This window comes from Cucurbita pepo, chromosome 4, assembly GCF_057944985.1.
Source record: "Cucurbita pepo subsp. pepo isolate OVF chromosome 4, ASM5794498v1, whole genome shotgun sequence".
Taxonomy (NCBI): Eukaryota; Viridiplantae; Streptophyta; class Magnoliopsida; order Cucurbitales; family Cucurbitaceae; genus Cucurbita; species Cucurbita pepo.
In genome coordinates this window covers 8,224,035-8,249,763 of record NC_141801.1, presented here as the reverse complement: position 1 = coordinate 8,249,763, position 25,729 = coordinate 8,224,035, and the positions used below count along the sequence as shown (strand labels likewise).

Here is a 25,729-nt window from a genome sequence, read left to right as displayed (position 1 = left end):
CACGTTACCTACTCTTGACTTCTTATGAATGAAAGCTATCTCCACAGACCAACAAAAGTCTTTCTATGATACTTTGTACTCACTCACATGCATCAGAAGAAAATTTCTTGGAGGACATCTAACATAAAATTGCTCTAAATAAAACATTTTAACCATGAAGTTTCTATGAGTAAGACACCAAAGGAAAATGTATCTTATTTACATAGGCGGTAACTTTCAATTCTTTTAAACCTTTATCAGTCATCCTATCTTCAACATCACTCTCATTTAGATATGGTCTCGATGTATTTGTATACCTCTCTTTTACTCGAATGTCACCTTTCTCATTTTTTTAAAATTATTTTCGTATTAGGCTTATACAATAACCCCACCCACAATCAAGGCACTTAATTTTGTTCTTTTTGTTCTTGGCCTTTTTTTATTTCAAAAAAGATAAAACTTCATTTAGTAACTATTTCTTGTACTATTTAACATTTTTTAAAAATTAATATGTAGATTTTAATATAAAAATTAATTAAAAATTAAATCTCCAAAATTTCTAGATATTGATTATGTATTTTATAAGTTAAGAAAAATGTTCTTTTAAGGATAATTAACAAAACAAAAAAACAAAAAACAAAAAAACAAAATGATTATGAGGCTCAAATTACATCAAAGAAAAAGAATGAAAGATTATGAGTGGGATGCTTATTTTTCTTTATTTTCTCTTCCCCTCATGATTGATGAGCAGGAATTAGGGTCTTCCTCAAATCAATGGAAATTAATGCTTACCTTTTTAAAAGAGATTATAAAATGCAAACATCTCATCCCATGTGGGTAATCACATACATAAACAACCATTTTTCTAACACCAAACTTATAAACTTATTAGGGTTTTTCTTGAATTTAAGAATACGTATCGATACCAATTCAGTTTTTATTAATTGATCTATAAACGGTCTATAAATTTAAGAGTATAAATAAAGTTTTTAAGACAAAAGAATATCATCGAAACTAACTGAAAAATACTCTACATATAAATGAGCATAGACTTTCAAATATATCAAAAGTCAGCTCGGCACAAAAACGTTTAAATTTTAAGGGTCGTCTTGAACATCATCACTATTGAGAAGGGGTCCTCCAATAGTGAAAATAAAGTTTTTCAAACAAAAGAGTATCATCCAATCTATCCCATCTAACTCAATAGTTGAATAGTTAGAAGACATTTTATATTCTTTACCAAATTTGACAATTGGATAGATGACAATATCAAAAACTACAGAAACACTTAACATTAGGGGAAACAAAAAGGAGTCTAGGTTTAAATCTTACTACATCATTATTCTATTTTTTAGGAGAGACTTTTAAATATATATATTGTTTTTGAGATTTTTTTTTTTCGAAAATCACATTTTAGTGGTTCAGACTCTAAATTTTTAGTAATATATTTAAATTTGTTCAAATGATAACAGTGAGATCTACATCAGTTGGAAAAGGTAACAAAACTTTCTTTATAAGAGTGTAAAAATCTCTCTAATAAACGCCTTTTAAAAGCGTGAAACTGCCGACAATGCGTAACGAGCTAAAACGGACAATATCTACTAGCGGTGAACTTAGACTATTACAAATGATATCAAAGCCAGTCATCGGACAATGAGAGACACTAGTCAGAGTAAGGCTAGACCCTCTTCATAATGAACGTGTTTAAAAATCGTGAAGTTAATAACAATACGTAACAACAATGTTAGCAATGGATTTAAATGGTTACAACAACTCAAAAAGAAAAATATTTAAAAGTTTAAATGAAAGTCAACGACGGAAGAAAAATAAAATTTTTGTTAGTGTTTGTGTCATTCTATGAGAAGTCAGCTTTGGACAAAAAGCGTATCCAATATGAAGGGAATCCAATATGAAGGGTCATCAGTGTCGAAGTGTTGAAGGGGCCCTCCATCTTGGATTATTGGATTAGTGTTGTAGTTGTTGAATAACTAGTTAAACCCTACCACCTTGCTTCCTCCTTCCTTCCAATTATTGATAAAGGTCCTCAAAAGGATTGAAGAAAAATATTGCTCTCTCCATTTTATTCACGATCCTTGTCTCCCACTTAAAATAATCCCTCCTTTTGAGTGCATGAACCTACTTCAACGTGCCATCATAAACATCGATCATTCATATAGTAATGTCTTATCAATTGAATTATATGAAGTTATATATGTGAGAATTGAATAATCGACTTTTAAAATGATAATCCGTATATTGTTCATTAAACAATATTGGAACTGATAGTTTATCTTATCTAATAACTATTTTATTTTTTAATGTTTTTGTTAGTTAATTCTTTTGTGATTGGTTATGTAGCTCTAGATATGTGTATTAATATTTACATGAATGTATGTTGAAGTCACATAGATTAACTAAAGCTAATTTAGTGAGGTAAATATTAAGTGATAGGATAATATAGCAAGATCCTAATTTATATTTACTTTTAAACTTAAAATAATTCTAATTAATTAAAAAATCGAGAGATGAATTATTTGAATTTTATTTTTAAATCATTGGTTTGTGATGACCAAACTTTCTAGTTGTAATGAAACATGTCCAGAATTCGGATTCGATATTTAATGGCTCTGATATTTTCCTGCATCCTCTGCGACATGGTCATGTTGCCTATTCCTCATTTTTAAGAATGAAGATTATCCCTACCGACCAACACGAGTCTTGAAAACATATTTTGTCTTCACTCATATGCATCCAAATCTTAAGCATAGGTCGTTGAGTCATGCACGTAACTCAAAAACCTAATAATTCCTTAAACTTGTATTCATAAAATAAAGGTGTAACATATTCATAAACAACTTGATACATGTGATTAAAATATTTTCATTTTGAGATCCCAACAAATCTAAAAAAGAACTAGTCCCTTGAAAAAAAATACTACAAAGAAACTTTAACTGGGAAATTCACCAAAGACACTAAAATTATTTCTAAGAATAGAAACAAATGTGAAACATGACTCCTCACTGTCAATGTGAGATCACATGTCGGTTGGAGATAAGAACAAACACTCTTTGAAAGGATGTGGATACTTCTGCCTAGCAGACGTGTTTTAAAAATGTTGAAGGGAAGCTTGAAAGGAAAAACACAAAGAAGACAATATCTACTTGCGGCAGGCTTGGACTGTTACAAATGGTATCAGAGCCAGATACCGGGCGATGTGCCATTGAAGAGGCTGAGCCTCGAAGGGGGTAGATATCAGGTGTTCTGGCACAAGGACGTTGGATCTCGAAGGGGGTAGATTTGGTGGGGTGTCACATCGATTGGAGAAAGGAATAAGTGCCAACGAAGAAGCTGGGCTCGAAAGGGGTAGATTGTGAGATCACACATCAGTAAGGGTGGAGAAGGAAACGCCCTTATAAAGGTCTGGAAACCTCTCTCTATCCCTAATCCGTTTTAAAAACCTTGAGGGGAAATCCGAAAAAGAAAGCCCAAAAAGACAATATCTGCTAGCGGTGGACTTGTATTACTTTCATGTCCTCAAATCTTTGAGGAAAGATAGGTTGAAAAGCATAACCTTAAAATGAATGCTAAAAATTTGACGCAAAGGCAAATGTAAATTTTATGGGTAACTAAAAGTGCTTAGAACTTTACCCAACTACTTTCTATTCCAAAACACATTCATTGAGTCATTTGAACCCACAAAACTGGATATGAAGGACTTGTATCAAAATGGATCAAGTATTTGGATTCAAGGTTGAGAAGGTTGTGGGTCACGATTCAAAGGCTGAGCTGAGCCCAAGTGTTGTGAGTTGTGACGGTTGGGCACTGCCTTGCCCATGATTGATAGAGGGATGTGAGTGCGATCTGCAGATTACCAGTGTGAGGCAACTTGTGTTAGGTGCAGCGTTCTATGCATCAGACCGGGGCAAAGTGACGTTGACATGTAGCGCCCAGACACAGCTACATCACTGACCGACACTGACAGTAGGATTGGGAAACAACGATCAGCAGCGGTTGGACGAGAGCGTGAGAACGATAAGAGAGAAGAAGGTTGCGTTCAAATCCGCAGGACTGCACGTGATGATCGACGTAAGAGGGTGCTTGTCCATGGCGTGGTACCTGTGGTCGTATACTTAACGTTACGTTCATGGTTGTTCAAAGCGTTAACTCTTTTTATTTGTGTTCATGTTAGTTAGTAATTTATTATTTTATTATTATATTTCATAAGTGTATAACTGTTTATAAAATAATATCTATCCGAGCTAAATCTAATTTGCCACAAAATATATTATAGGGAGATGTGACTAATTGTGAATTCCTTCTATCTATGTTATATATTATCGACATTTGTTGCCGCGAGCTTTAACATTTCTTGTTCAAATTATTTTTTCAATGTTTTCTCAAAACTTTTTCATGTGTTCTAGAATTGTTTTTCTCGAACTAGAGGGTTGGCCTACATCATTTTTATTAACGGCAGCTCAAATTTAGTTGTCTAACTTATTTGACGGTGAGAATAGGTATTGTACAATTGCGTTGCAAGTCCCAAAGGCCAACAAAGTGGGATTGTGACCATACTAGTTGGGTGAGAGAGATCCCAATTAGTATGAGAGATCATGAGAGAGACATTTGAGGGAGAGATGAATTTGAGGGAGAGATGAATGAGACCTACGCTAAGGTTCATTTTATAAAACATGCAACGAAAGTGAAAATTAATTGCAACTCATTTGTTGAAGGAAACATATTAACTTTAAACTTTTATGATTGAGTCAGCGAAAAGAGAGGTGTACTGTGTTGGTATATGTAGTAACTTTCTTTTCTTTTAAGCTTTTTGTAACCCTCATATCCATAAGATCGTTCTCATTTGAATATGATAACGATTCATTCATGTATACTTATTTTATTCGGGTGTCACATTATCGTGATAAAGATTTTCTATCCATAGATGTAATCAACATAAAATCAAAGGATAAGCGTATTGGTGAGATTTGTCAAGGACTATAGTTTTCTCTCACGAATCGTGCAAACTTTATCAATATGAATATAACTAGAACAGTAAACAATATCATTAACACAATTCAAATTGTTACCGTGTAAAGTTTGTCAACATGAATATATCTAGAACAGTAAAAAGATTAACATCATTCATATATGAAATAATAAGAATAAAATAGTTTGACTTGTTTAGTGAAGTAGAATGAAAGTTTGTGAAGAATCTATTGGAATTTGGAAAATAAAGCAACAGTAATGGAGCATGTAAAGAAAGTGTGGCAATACTATTTCTCCCAATAGATGATTGGAAATGAGTTGATTTGGAAGTGGAAGGTCTGGAATTGTACTATTTCTCCCAAGTAATGACATGTGCAGCTGAAGTTGATTATAGTCTCCAAATAATGGGTACTTGCGTCACAAGTAGATATGCCTTCGACTATACCAAAAACTAGCTACATATTGTACCTAATAACAACTATTAACATGATATTATGCTTACATGGTAAAAATAAGGAAGAATATTCAATGAGGCAGCTGCAAGATATAGATTTTGTCTCACTCATCCTGTGTGACGATCCATATCCAAGATTAGAGTGTTATATACTCACCAACTTTCGCTTTGGTTCGTTCTTGAACCACATCTTACTAAGAAATGTACTGTTCTGATACCATTTGTAATAATTCATATTCATAATTTGGATCAGGAATATACAATTTGGATTTGACACCTAATAACTCTCATTTCCTCATCTCCACCTTCATCTTATTTACCTTCTTAACCTCTATGGCGAGTCGACCGATGGGTGACTATATTCTTTTAATCTATTTCTTCTATCTTTTTTCTTTCTTTATTTGTTTCTTATTCTTCTCTTCTCCCTTTCTCACATTTCCTTGTGAATTAAAAATAGAACGAGAATCAATTGTAGACGCTAGCATAATTTTTGTAGAAACTTATAGAAAATTTGAATAGGTTCCCAAGAAGAATGAAAAAAAAAAAATTGTTGTTAATATCTGATAACAAGAGACGACTAGTGATCGACTAACAACAATTGCAGCCGACACAGGGAAAGATGGGGACGGGGACGGGGAATATGAAGCGGAAGAAGAAGAAAGAAAGTTTATTAGTTTAAAAAATAATTAAAAAAAAAATATATAGTTTCAAACTTAATTTTGAAAGAAAAAAAAGATCTAATAAAATCAGTAGTAAATAAACATCAAGGAAAGTTGGGTACAACTTAGAGAGTTTGGGCTTATGTCCTTACAAGACCAAAGAGAGCCCAAATTGAAAGTTGAACAATGACATGAATGACCAAATTTAAATGACTTTTTTAGTATGTCTAAACTAACATTTCTATAAAGTAAATGGTTAAATAATGTATTTGAACATTACTTTAACTTATGAAAACGTTAGAAGGTCCATAGCATCCGCAGTTGAAAGAGTGGACGAGCGAAGAACTCCCTAATAGTTCCAGCATAAAAAAGAGACTATTATACAAAACCCGACGTACATAAAAAATAGAATACACGAAAAGCGACTCTTCACTCAAATTTAGTGGTCTACTATAGCCGCACAGTTCTAGTATGTTCCAACCATCGATCTCCTAGTTGTTGTTCAATTTGAAAAAAAGAAAAAAATAATAATTAATAGTCTACTTGTAGGCTATAAAGAAATCAAGTAGACTAGAACGGAAGTTTAATTTTGTAACAAAACACCAAATATAATAATATTTCATAAGCTATCTCAAGGAAACTAGAAAGTTGTCTAACTTATTCAAGCTTTTGAAAGATTTCTACGTTCTTTTTATCTCTTGAGTTCTCTAGTTTTGGTATACCGAGGTCCTTATTGATAAACCAAGTTGGTGGTCCGAGGTTCATTGTGATTGGCCCAATAAGGGCCTCCTTTGATTGTGATAAATCACCATATGACTCATGAGAACACCTACCCATCTGGATTCTATGGGCGTCTCAAGAGTTCTAATCTTTTTGGCAATTCTTTGACATTCACCTAACTTGTTCCAATGGTGTCTCATGGATGGCTGGATTAGGGCCTCTTCTAATTGTGATATATCATCACTCGGCTCGTCTGAACACATCAATTCATTAGAGTTTTGCACAAGATCTTAAGGTGAATTTTAAAAACTGCATGTCGTTCAACCATGTGTTATGATTCATGATGTGCCATCTGGTTCTCATTCCAACATTGTGTGGTATGTTAGACAGACATTATGGAATAAAGTCCATCAATACAAACTTTTCATTTACAGGAGACTAGTTGGAAAATCCTAAGTCCATAATGTTAATGTCAAGGTCTAGGAAGGACTAATTAGGGGTGTACACCCAACCCGAAAACCCGAAAATCCAACCCGAAATATAAGGGTGGGTTGGGTTGTGTTGGATTTCGAGTTCGAATTTGGTCTATTTCTTTTTTAACCCAATTTGATTTGGGTTGGGTTTTGGTTTCAAAAGACAACCCGAAAATATTGATCAAAAAAAGAAATTGAAGTCCAGGGCCCAAAGTCAAAACCCAACCACCCATTGCTATAGTCTTGTCTTGTCTCTTACCCTTCTTATAAAGCTCAAGCGCACAATAATTACTTAATTGGTGTAAAAAAATTTAAAATAACAATTCTAGCTTCAATTACCAAAAAAAGGTCTCATTTCTGAAATTCTGAGTCGGCCCAAATTTCTCTCCCTCATCCTCCTCATAGCCGAACTCTCTCTGTGTGCGTGTCTCTCTACTCTCTACTGCTCTCTACTTTGTTATAATTATCTGATTCTCTCTCAGCAATACGAACTTTTGTTTTACTCTCTCAGTCTCTTCTCTCACGCAGCCTCATGGCCTTTTCTCTCTTTCACAACCTCACCCCAAAATACAAACTACAAACTTCAGCCAAAATACAAATCTCACAAGGAATTTGATCTCAAACGCATTCTCTCGCGTTCTTTGTCTTGTTTCTCTCTCGTACGCCGTCTTTTTCTTTTTAGTCTCCTGTAACTCCATAACGGGAAAACTTTTTCTCTTTTTGTTATATCTCTTGCAAATACTGATTGTATATTTTAATTTTGATGCATCTTATGGTAATTGTTCATATTGGGTTGAATGTTTGAATCCTAATAGTTCTATTTTACTTTTATAGATGGAAAACAATAGTGCAACTGGGTGTGCAAGTATGTCTAGTAATTATAAAGCATCGAAGCCATCATTGGCTGCACAATCTGAATTTAAGAAGAAGAAACCTAGTAAATCAACCGTGGGATCACTTTACAAGATTAGAGAACAATAATAACAGGTGCAAGTGCAACTATTGTTCTAAGGAGTATGCTTGTGATACTAATTCTTATGGAACTAGCAAGTTATGGAGCACTTAAAAAATCAGTGTAGAAAGTACACATATAAGGTAGAGGACAAAGGACAAACCATTCTAAGTTTTCAAATAGATAGAAAGGGTGGTAGTAATATTGTTACTTCATTATTTAGTCAAACAAGATGTAGAGCAGCATGTGCCAAGATGATAATTATGGATGAGTTGTCATTTAAATTTGCAGAGAACGAGAGTTTCAAATTGTTTTGTAGTATTGCATGTCTTAAGTTTGACCCGTCAATAGTAACCATTGCTAGAAATATATTTCAACTCTATCTAAAAGAAAAAAAGAAGTTGGAAAGATTTTTTAGTAGTCATTCCAAAAGGATTTGTCTTACCACCGACACATGGACTTCGTTGCAAAACATTAATTACATGGTAATCACCGCACATTTTATTGATTCAGAATGAAATTTGCATAAAAGAATTCACAACTTTTGTCAAGTTGTTAACCACCAGAGAAAAATTATTGGCAAGATTATTGAGAGTTGTTTATTGGAATGGAGAATTGAGAAGGATTTCTCTATCACAGTTGATAATGCAAGTTCCAATCATATAACTATTTCATATATTATGAGAAGGCTTAGAAGTTGGAATTCACTTGTCTTAGATTGTCTTAGATGGAGAAATATTACACATGAGGTGTTGTGCTCACATAATTAACTTGATTATGAATGAAGGGCTTAAAGAAATGCATGACTCAATTTCTAGTGTTCGCAATGACGAGAGGTATGTTAGATCATCCCACAAGAGATTGACAAAGTTTAAAGATCGTGTTGAACAAGAAAAAATTAAATGTAAAGCACTTGTTTGTTTGGATGTGGCGACTAGATGAAATTTCACTTATTTGATGCTTGATCATGCCTTGAAATTCGAAAAAGCTTTCAAAGTATTAGAGGAAGAAGAATTAGATTATGTTGATTACTTCAAAGAGGGGATCATAAAAATAAAAGAATAGGGCCACCAACCATTGACGATTTGAAAAAAGTTGCAGTGTTTGTAAAGTTTTTGAAGGTTTTGTATGATCTCACAACGAAGATAAGTGGTTCTTTATATGTGATTTCTAATTCTTATTTTCATGAACTTTGGGGTATTCTAGAACTTTTTAATTGAGTGGAGTACAAATGTAAACTCTGTTTTAAGTAACATGAGTTCAAATATGAGAGTTAAGTATGACAAATATTGTGGCTCATTGGAAAGAATTAATAAGTTGATATTCATAGCAATGGTACTTACAAATTGGATTACATATCATTTTGCTTTTCGAATATTTATGAAGAAGCTATGGCTAAAGTGATGGTGGATGTCATAAAGAATTATTTAATTTGTTTGCATGATTACTACAAGTTGTATGATAATGCTCTAGATCATCATCAATCTGAATCAAGACTCACTTCTAAGTCCATGAGTATGGAGATGGACACAATTGATGAAGTGAATTTGAATGGTTCAATATTAGTATTATCAAGATACAAACCAAGAAGAGAAAGCAAAATTCACTCGAGTTAAAGAATGATGTGGATCGATATTTATCTGACCCTAGTGAAGACTTGATAATAATTTTGATGTTTTGGCATGGTGGAAAACAAATGAGTTTAAATATAGAGTTTTATCGAAAATTGCCCAACATGTTTTGGCCACTCCAGTGTCGACTATATCTTCTGAACCAACATTTAGTACGAGGGGGAGGATTCTTGATTCTTTTAGAGTTCTTTGACACCTAAAAAACAATGAAAGCTTTTATATATACACAAAATTGGATGGGTAAAAAATCAGTATCGTTAGATCTTCCTCAACAACTTCAAGATTTTGAGATTTGTTCTAAGATTGAGATAGGTAACTCCAAATGTATTTATTGTCTATTTGTTAAAATGTATTCTATATTGTTATATCACAATTTATATTTTATTTTTTCAGATGATTTAAGACCCTCAAGCTCCACCAATGTCATGCAACCAATGTCATGCAAGAATAATTATTTTTCAAAGTAAATAAAATATTTTAAGTTACAATATACTTTGTCCAAACAATTTTAAAACGGTAGGTAACTAACTTTCAAGATACTATTTTTCTTTTGGAGAACTCAATAGAACAATAGTTTTAAATTTTTAGGCATTTGTTAAATGTTGTAACTTTGGAATTAATTCATTGAATATTTTTTACATATTTATTTGTGAATTTTTAGGCATTTTGTTGAATGATTATCTATTGTAAAGGTAGATAATTTAATTAGACGTGGTAACTTTGGAATAGATTCATTGTATATTCTTTACATATTTATAATATGAATGCAATAGAGAGTTTGATAATTTTAATTTAAGCTTATAGGTGGTAATTGTTTTATCATTTTAGGTCATACAAATTAAATTTTTTTTTTTTTTTTTTTTTTGGACAAACAAAGGGTTAAATTGAGTTAGATTGGAAAATTTTTTGGGTTGGGTTACCAACCCAAGCAACCCAAACCTTTTGGGTTGGGTTAAAAAAAAATATTTCAACCTAACCCAATCCAGACCATGTACACCCCTAGGACCAATCATCGTGTCTGTCAACTAGTTGATACTCAAGTGATTGCTCACTCAATTTGTGGGATCAAACCTAACCCAATCCAGACCATGTACACCACTAGGACCAATCATCGTATCTGTCAACTAGTTGATACTCAAGTGATTGCTCACTCAATTTGTGGGATCAAGGGAGTCGTTTCACAATGATACTGGCACAATGAAAACCTCATCTCAGAGTACTCCCTCTCAAAGTACTCCCTATCTGAGGCATCACCAAGTCATGTTAGGTATGGATCAATCGAGACAGGTTCTAATAAAGCTATCTTGCTGCCCTATTAGTTCCAACATCGTCTAGTAAAATTCTAGGGAAGTAACTCCATATGTTGGGCACATCATGTGGTCCCTCGTCCATCAAAACAAATTCATTGGTCCAACACAAGGCCTAGTAAAGACATGTGTGAAACCCCACATCGATTTGAGAGAGGAACGAGTGCCAACGAAGATGTTGGGCCCTGAAAGGGATGGATTGTGAGATCTCAAATCGGTTGAGGAGGGAACGAAACATTTTTTTATAAGGATGTGAAAAACTCTCCTTAGTAGATAGGTTTAAAAACCTTGAGGGGAGCCCGAAAGGGAGAGCTCAAAGAAAACAATATCTACTAATGATAGACTTGGGCTGTTATAACACGACAATAAATCCTTTCACATACTTCGAGTTTTCTCTCATTTATTGTGGTATCTATCTTCGTTATCTTTCCAAGATATTCTAACAGTTTAATCGTTCTACCTTGTCATAGTCATATTTTGAACCGTCCTTATTCCTATATCTATCTCTGAACAACACAATAAAGTTAGTTCAATTTTAATGAAAAAGCTCAATATCATTCACCTTCATTACTATCATGCATTATTTGCCAAACTCTTTTTTCACTCCATGCATATTGAACCCATTAATACTCTCTCCTATATCATTGTACGGATTTTATTGCATACATTTAAACACAACTGATTGCAAATATCCTTGTTATTAACAAACTGGTTTAATAAGTGCATGGTTCAAAATAAAGACAACAGTGATGTTAGCAATAATTGCCCAAATTGAAATGACAATAATTTAAAAGAATAAAAATGCCTTTAACTTCATTTTCATGGTCTCCACACCAACGTCATCATTTGTACAAAGGTGTCTTATCTTTAAGATTATTTAAAGAAATTCTCAGTAAATAATTTCAGTGTTGGGTCAGAGAAATGCAATCATGTTAGAACCTATTTGCATAATCTTATTAGGCCAACTCCTTATAAAATAATAAGGAATTTAGAAGTCATTTGGATCACTTTTGGACATTTTGCAACTATATAGCATAATCCAATAAATTAATTAATTAATTTAGTCAGCTCCATTTTGAATCCCTTTCTCTTAAATTGTTCTACCATCCCCATAATCATTGGGTCAACCATGTTTAATGCAATAAAATTAAACAAACTTTGTTCATACTTCAAGGAATGGTCCTCTAATACCCACCTTAATCTACCTCTACCTTCAATTCAAGTTTTGCTGTTAAGGACCCAATTGTCAACCATTCTCTGTCAACTTAATATTCATATTTGGGCTACTCGTGTGGCTTACATTCAATCCCACATCAATCCATTAACCCATCTATTCAAATTCATGACATCCACTCATCTATTCAAATTCACGACATCCACTTGTTACAAGTAAGACAGACGTAAAACAACGAATGATGAATTAAATTAAGGTTTATTGAAGATATCATAGTTATAATCAAACTTTCTCCCACTTGATCATACAATAATCCTAAATTTATGTTACCTAACTTTCACTCCATTTTCTTACCTCCGTGGCCATTCTTATGCTTTCAAAAACCGAACAATTAAAAAAAAAAACTAAAACCTAATAACATTTAATAATTTCTTTTCACAATTGCTCCACATCTACAACACACTATACTACTAATTAATATAGTGCCTATAAGATATTAAATAAGATGGAGTGTGTATGATACTTTGGTTTGTTTAATAAAAAAAAAGCATCTTGATCATCTTGATCATCTTGATCTTACCCCCACCACCAAAATTTCTAAATTTCTAAAACATGGCCGTAGAGAACCCCAATTGGAGGTCCATCAATGAAGAAGCCTTCATCTCCTTCGGAATCGATTACCCTGATCCTCAACAATCCTTCTTCCGCCACCGATTTTACCAACTTTACCTGCCCGAGTTCTTCCAAAAGGTAGCGATTCACCCGACTTTTCTTTTCTCTATTCCACTCTGATTAAATTTCACTTTAAAGTTATTGCCTTGATGTTATGGATATTTAGTACTAAATTATAGTTTACATATATATTCTAAAATTTTCACTTTGGGTATGTAGGTTGTGGCAGAGCTGATTGCTACTTACTTGGTTGTGTTTGTGACATGCGGGACGGCGGCACTGAGTGTCCATGATGAGCGGCAACTGCCCAAGCTTGGCGCGTCTATTGCGGGCGGCCTCATTGTCATGGTCATGATTTACACTGTCGGACATATCTCCGGCGCTCATATGAATCCCGCGGTTACTTTTGCTTTTGCTTCTCTTAGGCGATTTCCTTGGAAACAGGTTCCTTCTTCCTCCTCTTAATACTCTTTTTCTCAAGTTTTTGTTAATTTCTAATCCATCAATTTCTTTTGGGCATGTGTAGTAATAGTTCATCGACGATTTGAGTGATAATAATTTGTAATGGAGAAGTAATTCATGATTGAAATGATCATACATATGCCTGAGATCCTACAATATACAAATAAATAGCGAGCATATGATGCAACCGATAATGTTTTCATATGTATTACAATACTTGTAACTCATGAGACTAATATACATATTATTTATTATGTAATCATACATAATGATCTATCTTAGTAATTCATGACGATTATATTAGTAACTCATATCCATCATCATAATTGTTGTAACGGAGGCGGAAGTAAGATCGATTGCACTCACACATCCACAAACACAAATTAAGTAAAGAGACACAAAGAGTTACGTGGTTAGGAGAGAATAAACTCTCGTACATTCACGGGTGGCAACCAATCACAATAATCAAAGTGTTTATAATCTTGCACTCTCAAACTACAAAGTCTCACTCAACAAAATTCCTCCTATATGGCACGAGGTAAATAAAAAATGACACTCAATCTCAATAACAATACTAGACAAACTCATGTATAGGCATAAAAATACTAATTCTCATACATCAATCAAAGCAACACTAATGTTCAGATATGAATCAAGATGATTCATATACCAATATGAGAGAATGTACCAATGTGTGAGATGGAACACTGTCCGATGCCTGGCTCTAATACCATTTGTAACACTCGAAGCCCAGCGCTAACTGATATTGTTCTCTTTGGCCTTTCCCTTTCGGGCTTCTCCTCAAGGTTTTTAAAACTCATCTATTAGGGAGAGACTTCCACATCCTTCTCTTCAATCTATATGGGATCTCACAATCCACTCCCCTACGGGCCCAGTGTCTTTACTGGCACTCGTACTCCTCTCCAATCCATATGAGATCTCACCCTCTTAAAATTTATTTATGCATCTTACATAGACTATCTAACATTAGAACCAACTCAAACCCGGAAGAAAAAAACTCAATTAGTTTCAAACATGATTTTTGTTGAATTGAATTAAATATTTGATTTTTATATTACAGGTTCCACTCTATGTAGCTGGTCAACTAAGTGGTGGTACATCGGCAGCTTTTACCCTGCGCATATTATTGGACCCAATTAAAGAAATAGGCACCACTACACCTTCTGGTTCCGAGCTTAAAGCACTTCTCATGGAGATTGTTGTCTCATTCTGTATGATGTTCGTCACTTTTGCAGTTGCCACCGACACAAAAGCAGTAAGAACAAATAAGCTTTAACTGATTTGTATAGAATAATGTGAACTATGTTTGAGATTGATATTGAATACTAAATTTTGGTTCATCAATGAATGACTACTCATTATGGCAGATAGGAGAGGTTGCAGGTATAGCAGTCGGTTCAGCTGTTTGTATCACATCCATCTTTGCAGGGTAAGCAAACAAAAATACACAATGGTTTGGGCAAAATTTTATGAGGAGACCTTAATTTCAAAGCATTTTCAACATGTGCATAGCGTTGAAGACAAATTCTCGTAACATGTGTTAACCATGTCTAGGCCTATATCGGGTGGATCGATGAACCCTGCGAGAACAATTGGACCTGCGATTGCAAGTTCACATTATGAAGGAATTTGGGTGTATCTGGTCGGGCCAGTTATAGGGACGTTGTTGGGAGCATGGTCATATAGTTTCATACGAGTGAGTGAAAAACATGGACATTAACTTTTTATACGTTGATATTCGCTCGAACTATGACAATAAATTAGATGACGGAGAATGTTCAAAATTAACAATTTTTCAATCAAATAAAATTTGTTGTATAAAGGGTGTATGTCAGTTTTTTTTTTTTCTTTTATGTCTATTTCGTGCCAATAAAGATAGTGTTCCTAACTTATATATTGATGATCTTCACCATATAACTTAACTACTATTGATCATCTAATAAATAATATGTTCTTATTGTTTAAGTCACAAAATTAGTATTTAAAGAAACTACTAATTTGCTTTCTTCTATACGGGTGAAGATTATATTCATAGTTTCATATTTATTCAAATTGAATAAGGTATTAAAATTTATTTTCATTCATGCCAATCAAAAAATAATTCCTCAAAGGCAAGAGCACATAACTCACTCGAGATTATCGAGTTGATATAATGATCATGTGAAATATTTGTTATAAGTTGTCAGGAAGATGTATTGGGCTTAGTTCACTTGATGATTCATATTCTCATTTATTTTGGTTATTAACTCTCATTTAATTCATAACCATTTTTGTTCATATTTTCATTTTTGTTCATGTATCATTTTGATTCATGTACGAGCATTAATATTACTATGCCTATATGAAAGCTTATCTAACATTATTTTGAAGTGCGGAGTGATGGTCCTTTTGTATTTGCATAGAGTCAATGGAGGATGAATTTTGTAAAAGATACTTGGTGCTATGAGAGTGCAACAGATCCCCTTCTCTCCTAACTAAGTAAATCTTTATATCTCTTTGTTTAATTTATGTTTGTGGGTGTGTGAGTGCGATCCATCTTGCTTCCACTTCTACTGCAACAAGTGGATATTGGATTAATTAGAGCATTGAAGGCTTATGTTTGTGGGTGTGTAAGTGTGATCGATCTTACTTCCGCCTCTATTGCAACAAGTGGATATTGGATATTAGAGCATTGAAGGTGAGTATTAATTTGAATCAAATCAAATCATAGCCTAAAACCAAATTAGTACTACCGTTTTCTAACTGTTTGATCCATTTGATCGTAGTTGGTCCATTATTATTGGGTCAAAAAACGTTTGGCAGTGCCATCCACCCATCCATTCACGTGAGGCTGAGGGCAGAGTATTGAGTAATTATGACAGCGTCACATGGAAACACTGAAATTTGAACAGAAACAAGAGGTTTCATTGCTCATAATAAAAGGAATAAGCCGAAGCCAAGAAGCTCCCCCGATTGGGTGACATATTTCATCTTCATTTTCAAGAAGAGAGCATAACAGATCTCAATTTGCTTCAAGAGCACAAAAGAGATGGAAAATGGAAATGGGTTGTGTGTTTTAAGGGCATTTGGGCCCTCCTTCCTTGGTCTTCCAGTTATTGTAGCAAGGGCAAACGCCTTTGTTTCCATAGTAACCCGGCGGCACGCACAAGCACTTTCTGCAGCATTTTTGGCAAAAGAACATGCATGGTTTGTGGTACTGTGTCCTCCCGCATCGACTGGCGCACCGACTTGGGCATTCTGTCAATTTTTTAACCCATTTCATATCCACTAATTCAAGCAAATCAACCATAAAAAAATTACTCAAAAACTGTTGGGATTTGGAATTAGGAGAGTATTTACGGTAGATATTGACGCTCCCTGGTCCATATGGGTTCTGAACAAGCCAACAACAATGCACATCAAAATAAGAGTACTACAACAACAAGGTGTTCGAAGAAATGCCGCAATGGGAAATAAGTGATTAAAGAGTGGATTAAGAGTATACCAAACCCCATTTTCAAGCCCAATAACAGAGCAGATCAAAACAAGAGCAGAGGCATACAAGGTGTTCGAGAAAATGCCGCAACGACAAAAGAATCCAAGATTATGGAATTCCGAACCCCAATGTCCAGTAACAAGGAAACTAGACTAGGAAAAGACTTACCCTGTTGCGACCACCACGTCCATTGCCGGCCATGACCTGCAGAACGAATCGAACCACAAGAAAAAAAAACAGTCAGTTTTCTCACTGTGTCAAGAAGAGTATTAAGGTAGAGGTGCAGAGGGTCTCACCGTGGTCTCAAACATGGAAAGGGCAATGAGAAACAAGATCAAGATAGCAGCGAACTTAGCCATCGCCATCGCCATCGCCATCGCCAGGTGAAAGAGAAGAAGAAGGAGGAGGAGGAGGGAATAATCAGGTGTTGTCGCTCATATGCTTTCGATTGTGCACCGACACGTGGCACATGCCCAGGCCCCATAAATCGCGTTGTTTTTGCAATATCAGAAAACGGGGCTCCACATGTGGCCACAAATTGCTACATAGTATCAGGTGACTTGAGTATCGTTTTAAAATATATTCAGTAAGTGACTTACTATTGGGTCAGAAAATGCATGCAAACGTAATCGTCATTTTATAAAAACATTTCATGACCTTGAACTCTATTTTCCAATTCGTGCTAAAAATTTGATGTGCAATACTTCTCTATTCACTCGACAAACATGTAGGGACCCTTGGGTCTACTCTTCACTAGTCAAATATACTTTTAAATTAGTTGAGTTAAGTTTGTACTTTTAATTACAGTTCGACTGCAAATCACTTTTCGCAAATCAAAGTTTGAATACTTGTGTCTACATTCTTCAAATGAATTTCCAACTTGTCAATCTCTTAATATTTAATAGTCAATTATCATAGTGGCGCAACGGAAGCATGGTGAGCCCATAACCCACATGTCCCTAATAGAACATTTTTCTTTACAGGTGTATGATGTAACAACGACAGAAAATGAATACCCACTTATTGCCCAATCCCTTCATAGGATCACAAACTTTACCTATGGCAACTTATGTTACCTCAGTACTCCGACTAGTCGTTAATCAATTTTAAAAATTAAAATTTTCAAATTTCGTGATGCTCTACCGATCTTTGGTCTCAATTTAGCTCAACTTTTTTTTTTTTTTTTGGGGGGGGGGGGGGGGGGGGGAATATGAAGATTGAAAGTCGTATCTTATATTATCGGGTGGGATAAGGAGGAGTGTTGTTGGTCAAGAGTGTGGTACAACCCACGTTTCCTCCCGACATTAAGGTACACCAAATAAAATCACCCTTAATCGGTCCTCACAACACACATCTGTAAGAGAGGAACCACAAGTAACAGAGAGAGAGAGATGGAATGGTCATCGTAGTTTTCTGGCGAAAACAAACCAAACCCTACCTCTCATTTTAAGACATCCAACAAACCACGAATAATTCCCAAACGTTCCCCATGCACAACTACTCATCATAAGTTCAACGACAAGAAAAGGAAATATGAAATATAGAAAGAAAACAGCAGAATACAAACGTGATATGAACCAAAAGACATCAATCATACAATATACTTCAATAAAGATGTGAATAAAAGGTTGTCAAAATTATCAAAAGATGTTTTGGTTCGTGCATTGCAAACCTGACAACATTATCTTTGGCCTAAGTTGGATACCTCAAAGATGCACCAGTCAACTTCTAAAGAAATGCAAAGGAAACATATATCCGATCTTAAGCCTGAAGCTCTATACCAAATGATAAAAGAAGGAATCACTACAAGGGGAGTAAGATTCGGATTACCTTGTTGATCGAATATCTCAAGGCAACAACATTGTTTGAGATTCGAATCACTCCACAAGCAATATCGATCATATCTAGCTTGAATGATTCTTGTTGATCAAATATCTCAAGGCAAGAACACTTGATTGAGATGCGAATCACTCCACAAGCAAGATTGATTATGTCGAGCTTGAATAATTCTACATGCAACCTAAACTACGTAGAATTGCAAAGAAACTTAGTCATTGGCTAAAGAAAGCACAGATGCTCCTTTTACTATATTTTTCAAGTCTGCGTTACGAATACAACATACATGGCTTTATATAGCCTCAAAATGAAACTATTACCGACATTCCAAGAGTTTAATATTCATACTTAAAGACCATAATTAGCCATTATGTAAATGTAACCTGAAGTAAATAAAATGTCTTAAAATACAATAACTCTAAATTACTCTAAATTGTAACCCACCCAAAATTTATAACAATCAAACTTCATTCTTTTTCAATGTGGCGTGAATTGAAACGTCTTTTGGTAATTTTGACAACATTTTCTTCACATCTTCATTGAAGTATATTGTATGATTGATGTCTTTTGGTTCATATCAAAACGGTTTACCTCGTTGGACATAAACGCTAGTGAGACAAAAACTTCATTCCTTCATGTGTATAAGATAATGCAACGCCATAAAATAAAGGACTAACGAGCCATGGAACCCCTTGATGCACACAATCAATTACTACCAAAACAATGTTGTAGCTTTGTCAACCAAGAGGATGGATTGGTTACTAGACCAACCCTTTGTGCGTAGGCTCCGTTTCAACCCAAACCAATGTGTTTTCACTCTCGAATCAACGAGTTTTCTCCTCTCGATTCATTTCAAATTGGCCAAAGTTGCAACATAGATCAAACAATTGCAGCAATAAAGAGAATTTTTTTCCTAAAGCTGCCATATGTTTGGATTCTTTTCCCCCTATTTTCACAACTCATTTGGAGTACAATGTGTAGCCATAAAGGAAAAGGCTCACCTAGTTTTCTATAGGGCTTGCCCTCATAAGGATCCCTATGTCTCTCTTTTAACCCTTTTGTATTATTACACTAATAGCTTGTCTCTATATTCAATTTCACCAAAAATCAATACGCTTATACGTTCTATAATCTCATTCATTTCAAAGAAAATACAATTTTTTATAGTATAAATTAAACTAATGTAAATTGAAAGTTTGGTGACGGTGAAGATGCTGAGATATAATATTTGGAGTATATATTATTTATGGAATATATCGTACATATTATATTTTGATTTATAGTATATTTTATTTTATTCTCAATATTTAATTAGTTTATATTTTTCTTATCGGTAGATATTAATTGCTAGCTTGTATCCTATTTAAAGCTTATAATTATTTCAATATCGGACCTTGAACATATAATAGTTCCGAATCAAATGATCTTTTGTTTGTCTCATGGTAGCCTGCTCCAGTTCCCTTACGAAACTTTCATTATTGGGTTAGCCATACACTTCACATGTTTCTAGCGATTCATATGACATCATCAAATGATACAAGTCTTGTCCATAAGAAAATACTTTTATTACAATTCTATTTCTATTTCTCGTTCTTAACTAAAGAGAAGAAGGATGATGGATGTATGAATAAATTAAATAGGCATTATTAGGTTGGTAGAGTGTTTGGGCGATGGGTATGAAATTATTAAACCTAATCATTTTCCCTTTTTCAATAAATAAATAAATAAATAAATAAATAAATATATAATTTATTTATTTATTTAAAACTTCAACCAAATCTTTACTTTTTTTTTTACACATTTTTTGAAATTATGTTTTTCTGTAATAGTATGATATTGTTCACTGTTGTAATAATTTATAATATTTATTTAATGAATGAGTCAAAATGTTTGGAACAAAATGAAAATGAATGAGGTTGTCGGGTGTGGGTGTGGTGTCCATAGAATTGGAAAAATGGTTTAGGTGTGTGAAGGGTACCCTGTCCTTATTACGGGACCTTATCTCCTCATCCTGTGGGACCCACTTCCACCTGCCCTCCATTCCCCCCTTAAACTCTCCAATTTAAATCTTTTTTCATTTTCTATAAATTATTTCAACTAAATTTAATTTATTTGATTTACAATGGAGTTTGACTAATTCACTACTAACATTGACTTTATTTCTGGACGGACACGTGGCACGTGATATGAGGACTGGACTGGGTGAGCACCACGTGGAGGGGGACAAGAGTCCCAGTAAAATCCAAAAGGACGCAGGGAGGTAATTAAATGAGGTTAAATGTTAGAGATTAATAGCACACAAACATGGGGGGACCCTTCTGTAAAAATACACTAAATTACTACTGAGTCAACTCGGCCCCTAATCCCCCGAGTCTTAAATTCCTCCAACTCGGTCAATTATTATTATTATTTAAAATTCAAAATCAAAATCCCTCCCCTTTTATTTATTACACTTTCAGAAACATGTAAACCCATGTGGACCCCACTCTCTCCAACTTAACCACACATCACAAAACCATGGTTAAAGTTTAATATATTATCAAACTTCATTTTTTTTTTTTTTTTTTTAATTTAAATGAAAAATTATTTTACTGAAAAAAAAATATTCATCACTTCATCATCTCCTTCCCCCTCTTCTTCTGCGTCTCCAAATTCTAATTTTTTTTGTCGAAAAACAAACATAAAAATTATATTTTTATTCTTGTATTACTCTAAATGTTTGAGCTATGGATTTGATTCCTGCAATTTCCACCGCCGCTGCCGCCATTACCACCGGCGGAGGAGGAGCTGTGAAATCCCCTGAATTTGACGCGGAAACACCCATCAAATTCCAACCAACCACCAAATCTCACTCCTTCACCAATGGTGTCCTCAAGCGCCACCACCACACGCCGCCCCCGCCTCCGTCGCTGGTCTACAAAGAATGCCTCAAGAATCACGCTGCCAGTATGGGCGGCCATGCTCTGGACGGCTGCGGCGAGTTCATGCCCTCCCCTACCGCTACTACCACAGATCCAACCTCTTTCAAATGCGCCGCCTGCGGCTGCCATCGGAATTTCCACCGCCGTGACCCGGAAGATACAATCGCCACTCCGACAACAACCCATGTCATTGAGTATCAACCCCACCACCGTCATCATCCGCCGCCGCCGCCGCCTGCGGCGGCCCACAGAAGCCCAAACTCTGCCTCTCCTCCACCGATCTCCTCCTCGTACTACCCTTCAGCACCCCACATGCTTCTCGCCTTATCCGGCGGCATGACAGAGAACGCCGGTGGCGGATTCCACCACTCAATTCTGACGCCGAGTTCGAATTCGAGAAAACGATTCAGAACGAAATTTACTCAAAATCAAAAGGATAAAATGTATGAATTTGCAGAGAAAGTAGGATGGAAGATTCAGAAACGAGACGAGGATTTGATTCAAGACTTCTGTAGCCACGTCGGAGTCGACAGAGGCGTTCTCAAAGTCTGGATGCATAACAACAAGAACACTCTCTGTAAAAAAGACAGCGCCCAAAACATCAACGGCCACGGCGATGGAGACAACGACACAAAAATTAACGGCGCCGGCGCAAATGGGTCATCATCTTCCTCTTGATCTGAATAAATTATTAGTCCATAGAAGAGTAATTTCTTATCTTTCTTTTTTTCTGCTCTGTTTTTGTTAATTTCAAGTTCATTCTCTAATTACATTAAAAAATCCAAATTTCCCACTCCAAACACTAATCACAAACACTAATCACTTTCTTAATCATCTTTCCCTTGTTTTTCTTCTTCTAATCTCAATCGTTCATAGCCCTAATTAGAGAGAGAGAGAGAGAGATTTGTTCTTATCTTCTGTCTGAGAAAAAGCAGCAGAAAGTGTTCTGGTTCTAATAATTATTCCAAACTATCCCTAAAGATTTAGGGCACTGTTCATAAAATTAATGGAATAATTTGTATGATTAAGAGAATAATTAAGATATGATTAAATTACAAAAAGTGGGAATCCCATGAGTGCCTTTTAATATTCTTTCAAATTGCAAATCAATCTTTGTTCTTGTTTCATAGCTTTTATTTATGGAATTCATATAATTTAATATAATGTTTTCATTAGCTTTTAGATTTAAATTTTATATTATAATGTTTGCATGTGCAATTAGAATTTGTTATATTAATTTCCCTTTTAAGGTAATGTTAGATACTATATTATATTTATTTGTATATAGTTTTTAATATTATGATCATGGGATTTGTACTTTCATCAGTCTTGTCTAATCATTTTCTTTACCACTTTTAAGCTTTCTTTAATCTTTTCATTATAAAATAATTAATGATGATGTCAGCCCTAATCTCTGTCTTTTTTTTTTTTTTTTTATAATAATTATTTTTTTAAAAGACATTAATAAACCTATTTTAATAAATTTAGGGATTAAAATAAATATATTTCGAAAGTTAAGGAGTAAACTTTAACGAAAAATAAAATTTTAAGACCAAAATAATATTTAAATTTAGTTTGGGGGTATAAATTTTTTTTTTCTTTTTATTAAAAATTTTTAGAACGTCATCCAACCTAAAATTGTTTCACATGAAACATGTTTAACATAGAAGTTTCTATAATTGAGCTATTGAAAAGCTTACACCTTGTCAGTATAGGTAGTGATTTTCAATTCTTTTTAACTTTTCTTAACTATCGTATTCTTAAGATTGCTCTCATTCAAATATGGTTCGGATTTATTTATGTACGTTCCCGAGTGTAATTCAATAATAATAGTTTGAATGTCATTTTCTTTTCCTCTGTACTATTACTTTGAATATGACCTTCCAATTACACAACCCCTTTGCCCATAACTTGATGGTGATCAATGTATGACTTTAGATGCTAATTAAAGAATTTTTTTTTTCAATGTTTCCCATTAAAACAATACAAATCCAAAATTTTTGTTTTTAATTCTAATGTAACGGACATGGAGACTCATAACTGCATCGGGTAGGGATATATTTGGAAGATATTTCGTCAAGATGTGATAGAGATATATAGGACAGGTATTTGGTAAAGATATACCTCATAGATTTAAATCTTTGAAAGCTACATTTAGTAAATTGAAATGTCGTGCTTCAAAAATGTACTTTTCTTACAAGTATTCTAACAAGTCATCAATAATAAAAATTTTAGACAATATTCCTCCTTCAATTCTCTCTCTCTTGTTCTTTGTATTTATCTTGATCGAGTGTGTGCGTTGTTGAGTGATCCTAACAATTGGTATCAAAGCTAACAACTGGTATCAATCCTAACAAACCAAATATGTGACAACCGAGTAAAGGAAGAGTACATGAATGAACCTTGATCACATCAGAATGAGAGTGATCTTGATAATAAGGTGACTAAGAAAGACTTAAAGTTACTAAGGTGTACCTTCTTCTTTAGTGGTTCAACCATAAAAACTTCATAGTTAAGCGTGTTTTGCTTAAACCAATTCTATGTTGAGTGACGTCTTAAGAATTTTCCTATGATGCTCCTTTTCGAAAGGACTTGTATTGGCCGGTGGGAGTAAATGTTGAGCATGAGCCATTACAAGCCGGTCTTTCTTTTCTAAATCGAAAATAAAATTGATTAACCTTAAAGCTAGATTCGTAACCTAAAATATAGTTGCTTCCTTTACAAAATTAAAACATATTTTTTAAAAAAATTAAAATATACTTTGAATAACTTTAGAAGATTTATCTTTTACCAAAAAAAAACAAATGGAATATTTTCATAATAAGAAACAATACTTTAGAAAAAGAATCTCTGTAAAACAACAATATAATATATATATTTTTGGAGTAAAAGTTGGATTCTTTAAAATAAAGAACACATCGCATTATGCTTATGTTTTCTTTCAACACAATAAATTTGTTTATGTATAATATGATTTTGACCCTCCAACTTTTATTTATTTTATTCTTTTTCAAATTTTCAATTTTCGATTCTGGGTTTTTTTTAATGTTTAACCTGTTTTTCATTTGACTTCAATAAATTTATCTAACTTTTTCTTTTAAACTACTATATATGTTTTAATATTTGGGGTAATTTGAAAATCCATCCATACTGAATAAGAGGTAAGGATCTCGAGTTTTTAGTCTGGATTTTTCTTTAGATGAGTGAGTTTCTTTGAGATTTAGATTCTGAAATTAGTCTAATATGCTTTAGGAAGTTATTTCTCATAAATTTTCGTAAAAAAAAAATATGGAGGCAAAACTTAGTGGAAACCGGAGTTCCAATTAAGTTTCATAAGACTTAAGTTTGCTAGTTTTTGACAAACTTTGAAAGTGTTTATTTCCATGACACTTAGTGAGGTTATTGTTGTTAGAAAGTTGGATTAAAACTCTACATACCAAGTTGAATTGAGTAACGTAAAAAAAAATACCAAAAAATCGAAATAACATGAAAACTTGAATGAAATCAAGAAAATAATTATGAAAATTCGTTTGGCAGATGCTCAAAGTAGGGTTCAAATGCAAGCGCTAGCGTGGGGAAGGTGGACACATGTCACACTCGGTAGGCGCGTGACCTACTCAGGCGTGGATGACCTTTTAGTCGCGCGTGAGGAGGGATTTTTTGCCCGATTCGATACTTTACTTAATTTAACTTAAATTAGAACCTAACGAAGAAATTTAATGAAATTTAGAGATTCTAACAAGCAGAAAAAACAAGTTCGGGAAGGCACGCATCACCCAAGTAGTAACTATTTGAACTTTCTTCAAATAATACTTGTATGGATCGCTAGGACATACTAGCATGCGAGCATATCTTGTCTTAAGTATTTGGAATATGTGTGGTTAAAACTTTAGAAGGACAATTTTAAACGAGAATGTCTGTATGTTATGAAAAATTACTGAAATGCCCCTAAGATGAGATTTTGAGAACATGCTTTTCGCAAAAGGAGGATGAGATGTTGTGATCTATGA

The 25,729-nt window shown here is 34.1% G+C and overlaps 2 protein-coding genes and 1 pseudogene across 5 annotated transcripts; 2 read left to right on the top strand and 1 right to left on the bottom strand.

The window, feature by feature from the left end:
* The first annotated feature begins 12,849 nt into the window (after positions 1–12,849).
* LOC111793853 (aquaporin NIP2-2-like) lies at positions 12,850–15,309 on the top strand (annotated as a pseudogene). The gene is made up of 5 exons (XR_015420799.1): positions 12,850–13,082; positions 13,224–13,448; positions 14,548–14,742; positions 14,855–14,916; positions 15,042–15,309. The product of XR_015420799.1 is annotated as an aquaporin NIP2-2-like (transcript).
* A 1,022-nt stretch (positions 15,310–16,331) lies between these two features.
* Positions 16,332–17,361, bottom strand: LOC111793696 (gibberellin-regulated protein 4). 3 transcript variants are annotated; one of them, XM_023675701.2, is made up of 4 exons: positions 17,259–17,357; positions 17,131–17,166; positions 16,827–16,860; positions 16,370–16,724 (listed from the first exon to the last, which is right to left on the bottom strand). In XM_023675701.2, exons 1-4 carry the CDS (start codon positions 17,337–17,339, stop codon positions 16,543–16,545), a joined length of 333 nt encoding a protein of 110 aa, XP_023531469.2. In that variant the 5' UTR covers positions 17,340–17,357; the 3' UTR covers positions 16,370–16,542. The 3 variants fall into 3 exon arrangements, with proteins under 3 accessions (XP_086979586.1, XP_023531469.2, XP_023531468.2); XM_087123460.1 differs by lacking the exon at positions 16,827–16,860 and having other exon boundaries at positions 16,332–16,724; positions 17,259–17,360; XM_023675700.2 differs by having other exon boundaries at positions 16,370–16,860; positions 17,259–17,361.
* Positions 17,362–21,365: 4,004 nt separating this feature from the next.
* Positions 21,366–22,519, top strand: LOC111793623 (zinc-finger homeodomain protein 8). Its single transcript, XM_023675583.2, has one exon. The coding sequence runs from the start codon at positions 21,525–21,527 to the stop codon at positions 22,395–22,397; it is 873 nt and encodes a 290-aa protein (XP_023531351.2). The 5' UTR covers positions 21,366–21,524; the 3' UTR covers positions 22,398–22,519.
* The last annotated feature ends 3,210 nt before the right edge of the window (positions 22,520–25,729 follow it).

Bases quoted from the DNA above. Each gene is read 5' to 3' on its own strand.
- LOC111793623 (XM_023675583.2), top strand. From the start codon at position 21,525: ATGGATTTGATTCCTGCAATTTCCACCGCCGCTGCCGCCATTACCACC.
- LOC111793696 (XM_087123460.1), bottom strand. From the start codon at position 17,339: ATGGCGATGGCGATGGCGATGGCTAAGTTCGCTGCTATCTTGATCTTG. The intron at 17,167-17,258 runs GTGAGACCCTCT...TTCGTTCTGCAG, and splicing joins TTTCCATGTTTGAGACCACG to GTCATGGCCGGCAATGGACG. The intron at 16,725-17,130 runs GTAAGTCTTTTC...AAAAATTGACAG, and splicing joins GACGTGGTGGTCGCAACAGG to AATGCCCAAGTCGGTGCGCC.